General features: G+C 35.1%; 2 protein-coding genes across 51 annotated transcripts; both read left to right on the forward strand.

The window, feature by feature from the left end:
• LOC108056955 (uncharacterized) lies at positions 1 to 364 on the forward strand. The gene is given in 4 exon segments (XM_017141009.3): positions 1 to 189; positions 191 to 228; positions 230 to 290; positions 293 to 364. Coding segments are annotated over 4 exon segments (315 nt in total). The 5' UTR covers positions 1 to 45.
• Positions 365 to 1734: 1370 nt separating this feature from the next.
• On the forward strand, positions 1735 to 8112 carry LOC108056961 (uncharacterized). 50 transcript variants are annotated; one of them, XM_070212396.1, is made up of 41 exons: positions 1735 to 1913; positions 2603 to 2687; positions 2754 to 2824; positions 2879 to 3004; positions 3064 to 3084; positions 3140 to 3178; positions 3238 to 3282; positions 3342 to 3353; positions 3413 to 3463; positions 3520 to 3546; positions 3607 to 3621; positions 3679 to 3729; positions 3785 to 3820; positions 3880 to 3906; positions 4072 to 4125; positions 4185 to 4208; positions 4291 to 4317; positions 4373 to 4417; positions 4481 to 4507; positions 4563 to 4607; positions 4671 to 4697; positions 4753 to 4797; positions 4861 to 4887; positions 4943 to 4987; positions 5051 to 5077; positions 5133 to 5177; positions 5241 to 5267; positions 5323 to 5367; positions 5432 to 5458; positions 5514 to 5558; positions 5622 to 5648; positions 5703 to 5756; positions 5816 to 5842; positions 6165 to 6209; positions 6267 to 6338; positions 6396 to 6476; positions 6534 to 6614; positions 7397 to 7477; positions 7536 to 7700; positions 7761 to 7787; positions 7848 to 8112. In XM_070212396.1, the coding sequence occupies exons 1-41, from the start codon at positions 1770 to 1772 to the stop codon at positions 7977 to 7979; spliced, it is 2124 nt and encodes a 707-aa protein (XP_070068497.1). In that variant the 5' UTR covers positions 1735 to 1769; the 3' UTR covers positions 7980 to 8112. The 50 variants fall into 50 exon arrangements, with proteins under 50 accessions (XP_070068497.1, XP_070068494.1, XP_070068512.1 ...); XM_070212393.1 differs by having other exon boundaries at positions 2603 to 2824; XM_070212411.1 differs by lacking the exon at positions 6534 to 6614 and having other exon boundaries at positions 2603 to 2824.
• Positions 8113 to 8409: the final 297 nt, after the last annotated feature.

Here is an 8409-nt window from a genome sequence, read left to right on the forward strand (position 1 = left end):
ACGTGAGTGGAAAGCAAAAATGGTGTGGCACAAAAATGATTGTGTATGTTAAGTTTGGCACGCGCCACGCCTACAATAAACCGCAAAAGTCAAGAGGGGGATGGGGATGGGGCTATAAAGATGGAGAGAGATAGAGTGTCCACAAAAGTATGCAACATATTTCACAGTTCGAGGCAGATGGCAATGGAAAAAGGACAAAACAGACCCCAGGGAAGGCGCCAATGTCGCCATCGCCACACGCCCACACTCAAAAGCGTGACTGTTACTTGCAGAATCCCAGAGCACCCCCATAACGCCCCACGCCTCCTTAACCCCTCTATCCCCGCCCCTGAATCACCCCTTCCATTCGAGGCAGAATTTTTGAATTATGAGCGCTCTGGGCGTAAGTTATACTTAACTACATGCCGCAAAAGTTGCTACGCTCTGTGTCATGTTTATTGCGATTTCATGTGCCATTACACCCAGCAGAGCGAAAGAGACACAACTGGCCGAGGGAAAGAGAAGGCGACAGTCACCGAAACTGCCTGCTAATCTGTTGATAAATAAACAGAGTGCACAACTTGATGGCTTCATATCAAATGGAGTACACAAAAAAAATTTGATTACAGATCCCTATGACGAGGAAAAGAGCATATGGTCGGTTGCCTTACATATTAATATTTTGTTTCACTGATAAGGATTTAATACATCTGTTTCGTAAGTGTTTGCAATTTTAGTAATAACTATAACTATTTTAAAAGAGTGAAGAAATATTAGATAATAAATAGCGTAACACCATATTAAATACTCTTTCAATGGAAATTTTTTTTACTCATATTCAATTAGATAATAAATAGCGTAACACCATTTTAAATTCTCTTTCAATGGACAATTTTTTTTACTCATTTTCAAAAATTCAACATGTACATTTTTACAAAACAACAAAAATTATAAAAAAAATTGAAAATATTTTTTTCTGTGTAAAGCAGCTGTCGTTGATAAATGTCAAACCATTTTTACCTGTGCCATGGCCACACTTTTCCACACCCCCTTACGAATTTTTACATGCATCTCACGTCGCTCTCGCACGCAAATGTGACCAGAGTCATGAGAGCTGTCATTGTTGTTTTTGTCATTCATCACGGCGAGCTAGAGGGGGGATATGTAAATAAAGAATTGTCACTTTGACACGTCTGATGCGTGCCAATTTCCCTATTTTCACCCCTCTTTCATCACTCTGAATTTATTCGCCTATTTCCGGGCTTTTATTCGATATGTCCAATTTATTCATTGCAAATGTCTAGCTTCCGGATTGTGAGTTATTTTATTGTGCTTGGAAACAAGATTTTTAGGTAACTTTTTTAGCCTTGAAGTGTTGTTCTAGCATTTATAGATTCGGTTACTAACCACCATATGGTTGGCAAGCAGCCAAGTACACAGTGAGTTATTTTCTGTTGTTAGTAAAAAATATTTAAAATGTTTATTTTAATGTTGAACAGATTTATTAAAAAAATGCATTTGTTTTCCTCAACAAAATTCCTTAAAAATTTATTATTTCGAAAAAAATTAGGTATCAATTGATTTGAACCAAGAATGTGGTTGACCAAACAATCTCGAAGTATTTTGTAAAACAGAGTAGAACGAATTTGGAAATCCAATTGAATTTTCTCGCACGCTTATTTATTTGAACTTTGGTAAATGTGAAAGCGACGCTTTCCGATTATGTATAAATAAAATGAATAAGTGACAGATTATTAAATCAGTTCCTGTACTGGTGTTCATCAAGCGAGATGTGGCTGGCGTGGATCGTAGCTATATCCCTTTTGTGGGAATGTTCGGCTACTCTCTATATGCCGAAATTTCTGTGCGTGCCACCGTATGTGGCCGTCGATGATAGTTGCATCCTTACTACTACCAGTAAGCCAGTGATTTTGGTAAGGTTTAATACATTTTTATACCCGTTACTCGTAGAGTAAAAGGGTATATTAGATTCGTGCAAAAGTATGTAACACGTAGAAGGAAGCGTTTCCGACGCTATAAACTATATATGTTCTTGATCGGGATCACTAGCCGAGTCGATCTAGCCATGTCCGTCTGTCCGTCTGTCTGTCCGTCTGTCTGTCCGTCTGTCTGTCTGTCTGTCTGTCTGTCTGTCTGTCTGTCTGTCTGTCTGTCTGTCTGTATGAACGCTGAGATCTCGGAAACTATAAAAGCTAGAAGATTGACATTTTGCATGCAGATTCTAGGAGTTCCTACGCAGCGCAAGTTTGTTTCAAAAGGGTGCCACGCCCCCTCTAACGCCCACAATCGCTTATATACAATTTTAAAAATTTCAATATTTTGGAAAATAAAAAATGCAGTTTTATTGTGTTTATCAATACCTATCGAAATGTAGAAGAAATTTTTTAAATCGGACCATTCGTTAAAAAGTTACGGTGGATCAAAGTTTTTTTCCATCCCTTTCGCACTCCCTTTAGCTGAGTAACGGGTATCTGATAGTCGGGGCACCCGACTATAGCGTTCTCTCTTGTTTATTAATCCATAATACGTCAGGATAAAGTCTTCTACAAATTTTTCCTTGTTCCTTTAACCATTACATTTATTTAAATTGTTTGCTCAATAGCCTTGTTCAGGGAACGGTTCTAATAAGACATTAGTTCCGGAAAAGGGGGGAGGAAATCCAAGTAGCTTCACGACTGAATCACCAGGTAATTTCAATGGTAAAACGACGACTGAACCCGAAGTTCCACTCATTATTCCTTTAATTCCTGAAGACAAAGAAGAAAAAAATGTTGAAACTGAAAGGCCGGGTCATTATACAAATACACCTGAAAAATTAGTAACGGTAAGAAAATTGATTTCCCATATTATTTTCAATTTTATAAACTAATTTTTAAAGCCTATACCGGAAAACTCGAGCAAGGGTCCTATCATAAATGGACCAGGGGGAGTAACGGGAAAACCGCCAGTTATTCCTTCGGAGCCAGATAGGATTAACCAAACAAAGCCAACGCAACCTACCATTGTAAGAATTTCGTAATTTACTGACACACTTATTATTTAATTTGTACTTTATTTATTTAGGGTCCGTTACCATTCCCATGGGTAAGTACTTTTGTTAAAATGAAAGTTCCTTTTATAACAAAATTATTCATTTCAGCTGGATCCAGAGCGGTATCCGTATATTTACCCTCCCGGTGTAAGAATAATGTAATTTACTAAAAATCAAATTAATTAATTTGTATTTAATTTTATTAGTTTTGGCCTTATATCTATCCATACCCAGGGCCTTATCCTCCCGGTGTAAGAATTACGTAATTAACTGACAAAAACATTTTAAAATTTGTATTTAATTTTATTAGGTTCCGCCTCCGGTACATATTTTTTTTTGGAAATTTGAGGTTTCCTTTAATAGCAAAATTATTAATTTCAGCCTTATAAAGGGCCTTATCCATGGGTTTATCCAGGGCCTTATCCACCTCTGGTACGTATTTTTTTCAAAATTAAAGTTTCCTTTCAAAGAACAATAATTAATTTCAGCCTTATCAAGGACCCTGTCCTCCCGGTGTAAGAATTACATAAGTAAATGACAAACATATTATTTAAATATTTTTTTAATTTAACTAGGTTTGGCCTTTACCGGTACGTATTTCTGTCAAAATTAAAGTTCTTTATTTAATTTGCATTTAATTTAATTAGATTCCGACTTTATTACCGCCTCTACCATCGCCCTTACCAACAGTTCCTCCGGTACGAATGTTTTTCAAAATTATAGTTTCTTTCATTGCAAAATTATTAATTTCAGATTTATACACGGCCACCACTTTCTACTCCTTCCGGTGTAAGAATAATGTAATTTTCTGCCATACATATTATTTAATTTGAGTTTCATTTAATTAGGTGAGGCCCCTAACAACAATTCCTCCGGTACGTATTTTTGACAAAAATTAAGTTTCTTTAATAGTAAGATTTAAGTAATTTACTGTCTTAAATATTATTTAACTTGTATTTAATTTAATTAGGGTCAGATTTCACGTCCAGTTCCTTTTGTCAAAATTTGAGTTGCATTTATAGTAAAAATATTTATTTCAGCCAACTGACAAGCCTGGTCGAGAGATTACCATTACTACAATTCCCCCTCCTGTTGTAAGAACTTCATAAAATCCTCAAAAACGTGTCATTAAATTTGATTTTAATTTAAATAGGTTGGGCCCTCACCGACTCCTCCGGTACGTTTTAAATTTAAAAATTACCTATTACGTTATTTATTGACAAACAATTATTTATTTAATTTTTACATAATTTATTTAGCGTCCGCCTGTACCACCAGGTCCTGTGGTACGTACTTTTGCTAAAACCAGAGTTCCTTTTATTGTAAACGTATTACTTTCAGAGACCTGGTCCAGAGGGACCTATTCCTACACGTCCCCCTGTTGTTGTAAGAATTTCTGAAAATCCTACAATTGTTATTTGTTTTTTAATTTTTACTTCGTTTAATTAGCGTCCCCCTGTACCACCAAGACCTGAGGTACGTACTTTTGTCAAAACCAGATTTCCTTTTATAGTAAACATATTACTTTCAGAAACCTGGTCCAGTGGGAACTATTCCTACACGTCCTCCTGTTGTTGTAAGAATTTCAGAAAATCCTACACTTTTCATTTGTTTTTTAATTTTTACCTAATCCAATTAGCGTCCCCCTGTACCACCTGAACCTGGGGTACGTACTTTTGTCAAAACCAGAAATCCTTTTATAGTAAACATATTACTTTCAGAAACCTGGTCCAGAGGGAACTATTCCTACACGTCCCCCTGTTGTTGTAAGAATTTTAGAAAATCCTCCAATTTTTATTTGTTATTTAATTTTTACCTAATTCAAATAGCGTCCCCCTGTACCACCGGAACCTGTGGTACGTACTTTTGTCAAAACCAGAGTTCCTTTTATAGTAAACATATTACTTTCAGAAACCTGGTCCAGAGGGAACTATTCCTACACGTCCCCCTGTTGTTGTAAGAATTTCAGAAAATCCTACAATTTTTATTTGTTATTTAATTTTTACCTAATTCAAATAGAGTCCCCCTGTACCACCAGAACCTGTGGTACGTACTTTTGTCAAAACCAGATTTCCTTTTATAGTAAACATATTATTTTCAGAAACCTGGTCCAGAGGGAACTATTCCTACACGTCCTCCTGTTGTTGTAAGAATTTCAGAAAATCCTCACATTTTTATTTGATTTTTAATTTTTACCTAATTTTATTAGCGTCCCCCTGTACCACCAGAACCTGAGGTACGTACTTTTGTCAAAACCAGAGTTGCTTTTATAGTAAACATATTACTTTCAGAAACCTGGTCCAGAGGGAACTATTCCTACACGTCCCCCTGTTGTTGTAAGAATTTCTGAAAATCCTACAATTTTTATTTGTTTTTTTAATTTTTACTTAATTTAATTAGCGTCCGCCTGTACCACCAGGTCCTGTGGTGCGTACTTTTGTCAAAACCAGAGTTCCTTTTATAGTAAAGATATTACTTTCAGGAGCCTGGTCCAGAGGGAACTATTCCTACACGTCCCCCTGTTGTTGTAAGAATTTCTGAAAATCCTACAATTTTTATTTGTTATTTAATTTTTACCTAATTTAATTAGCGTCCGCCTGTACCACCAGGTCCTGTGGTACGTACTTTTGTCAAACCTAGAGTTTTTTTATAGTATAAATATTAATTTCAGCCACCTGTCAGACCTTCTGTCGGGATCACTATTCCTACACTTCCCCCGTTTAAGGTAAGAATTTCAGTTAATCCGTAAAAATGTGTTATTAAATTTGTTTTTTATTTAATTAGGTTGGGACTTTACCACCAATTCCTCCGGTACGTATTTTTATATAAATTTAATATTTGCCTATTATTCCCGGTGTAAGAACTACGTAATTTACTGACAATCATATTATATAATTTTTATTAAATTTAATTAGGTTGGGACTTTACCACCAATTCCTCCGTAATTTACTGCCAATCATATTATATAATTTTTATTTAATTTAATTTATATAGATATATTTTCCACACTTCCCCCTAAATCGTAATATTAAATTTGATTTTATTTAATTATTTAATTTACCAACCATTCCCATTGTACGTATTGTATTTAAAATTGCAAAGCTCACATAATAACATATACTTTCCGATTCAGATTCCTGGAATAAATCTGACAATTCCAAGACCTCCGCTAATTCCGGTAAAATAACAAATTTTCTCGAAGAAATATTATTAAAATTGTATTTAATTTTATTAGGTGATACCTGAAGTAGGTATAGATAGTATTCCTGGATTAAATCTGACAATTCCAAAACCTCCGCCAATTCCGGTAAAATAACAACATTTCTCGAAGAAATATTATTAAAATTATATTTAATTTTATTAGGTGATACCTGAAGTAGACGGTATAGGTATAGGTGGTATTCCTGGATTAAATCTGACAATTCCAAAACCTCCGCCAATTCCGGTAAAATAACAAAAATTCCTCAAGAAATATTATTAAAGTTGTATTTAATTTTTTTAGGTGATACCTGAAGTAGATGGTATAGGTATAGGTGGTATTCCTGGATTAAATCTGACAATTCCAAAACCTCCGCCACTTCCGGTAAAAATAACAAATTTTCTCGAAGAAATATTATTATACCCTTGCAGAGGGTATTATGATTTCAGTCAGAAGTTTGCAACGCAGTGAAGGAGACGTTTCCGACCCCATAAAGTATATATATTCTAGACGAGTCGATCTAGCCATGTCCGTCTGTCCGTCTGTCCGTCCGTCTGTCCGTCCGTTTCTACGCAAACTAGTCTCTTAGTTTTCAAGCTATCGGGATAAAACTTTCCCAAAAGTCTTCTTTCTATTGCAGGTAGTATATAAGTCGGAACGAGCCGGATCGGACAACTATATCATATAGCTCCCATAGGAATAATCAGGGAACAAAATTTTAAAAAAATTATATCTTGAGTGTTTTTAAACCTATAACCTCCTACTTTTGGAAATGTCATTTTTTATCTAATTCTGAATTTCGAGTAAAATTTTTTCAAAATCGGACGACTATATCATATAGCTGCCATAGGAACGATCGAAAAATTAATGGGAATATAATAGGAAATAAATTATTGCTTCGTTGGTTTTTATTGTATTCTCTTCTACTCTAGGACATAACTCTTTTCAAATATTTTCTAATTTCGATTTTAATTTTATCATTTATTAAATCGAACTACTATATCATATAGCTGCCATTGAAACGAACGCAAAATTAATGAGAAATAATAGGAAAATTAACATTTTTGCCATTTGTAAATTAATAGGAATTATCTGCAAGGGTATATAAGCTTCGGCTGGCCGAAGCTAGCTTCCTTTCTTGTTAAAATTGTATTTAATTTTATTAGGTGATACCTGAAGTAGATGGTATAGGTATAGGTGGTATTCCTGGATTAAATCTGACAATTCCGAAACCTCCGACACTTCCGGTAAATATAACAAATTATCTCGAAGAAATATTATTAAAAATGTATTTAATTTTTTTAGGGGATACCTAACATAGGTATAGGTGGTACAGGTGGTATTCCTGGAATTCCTGGTCTTCCTGGAATTCCTGGACTTCCTGGAATTCCCGATCTTCCTGGAATTCCTGAACTTCCTGACGTTTCTGGCTTAATCAATCCACGGCCACCTCCTATTCCCCCTATTGGGGTAAGAATTTCATAGTTTTCTCAAACATGTATATATTATATTTTCATTTAATTTAATTAGGAGATACGTCCACCAAAAAATCCTAAGGTACGTATTGTTTTTAAAAATGTTTCAATTGTTCTTTAATAGTAAAATTATGAATTTCAGTTGCCTCGCATAATTGATCCCAAGATCCCAGTGCCGAAGGACCCGGAAATGCCTAAAATGATTAGGCCTGAAGACCTTTATCCCAAAGAAATGTATCTGGGGAATCTTTTTCCAAGTGGCCTTCTTACCTAAATCCATTTTTGTGATACCCTAAAAATGGAGTTATTTTGTATATAACCAAAAACGGATTAAGTTGGCATTGGGAAAATAAATAAATATTGTTCAACAATTTTGGTTGAACACTTGCCACATCCCTCGGTAATAATCATCGTGTCTTTTTTGATGTGGTCGGGTCATGCAAATTCATATTTTAATTTTATTCAAATTATACGCTGATTATGCTGTCAGCATCACTGGAGGTTCCGCACATTTTATTATGTATCTACATGGACATGTACAATAAAATCCCATTCCGTTCTCGTTTTTCGCCGGCCGCCTTTGTTGTTGTCGCTGTGGTTGTTGCTTAATCATTTCAAATTTTATATGGTAATTGTTGTTCGCCTGCCTTTGGCATGCAAATGTTTGCCCGATTGCATGTTGACCATTTGTTGTTTGCAAAACA

Source organism: Drosophila takahashii, chromosome 2R (assembly GCF_030179915.1).
Source record: "Drosophila takahashii strain IR98-3 E-12201 chromosome 2R, DtakHiC1v2, whole genome shotgun sequence".
In the NCBI taxonomy this organism is placed as follows: Eukaryota; Metazoa; Arthropoda; class Insecta; order Diptera; family Drosophilidae; genus Drosophila; species Drosophila takahashii.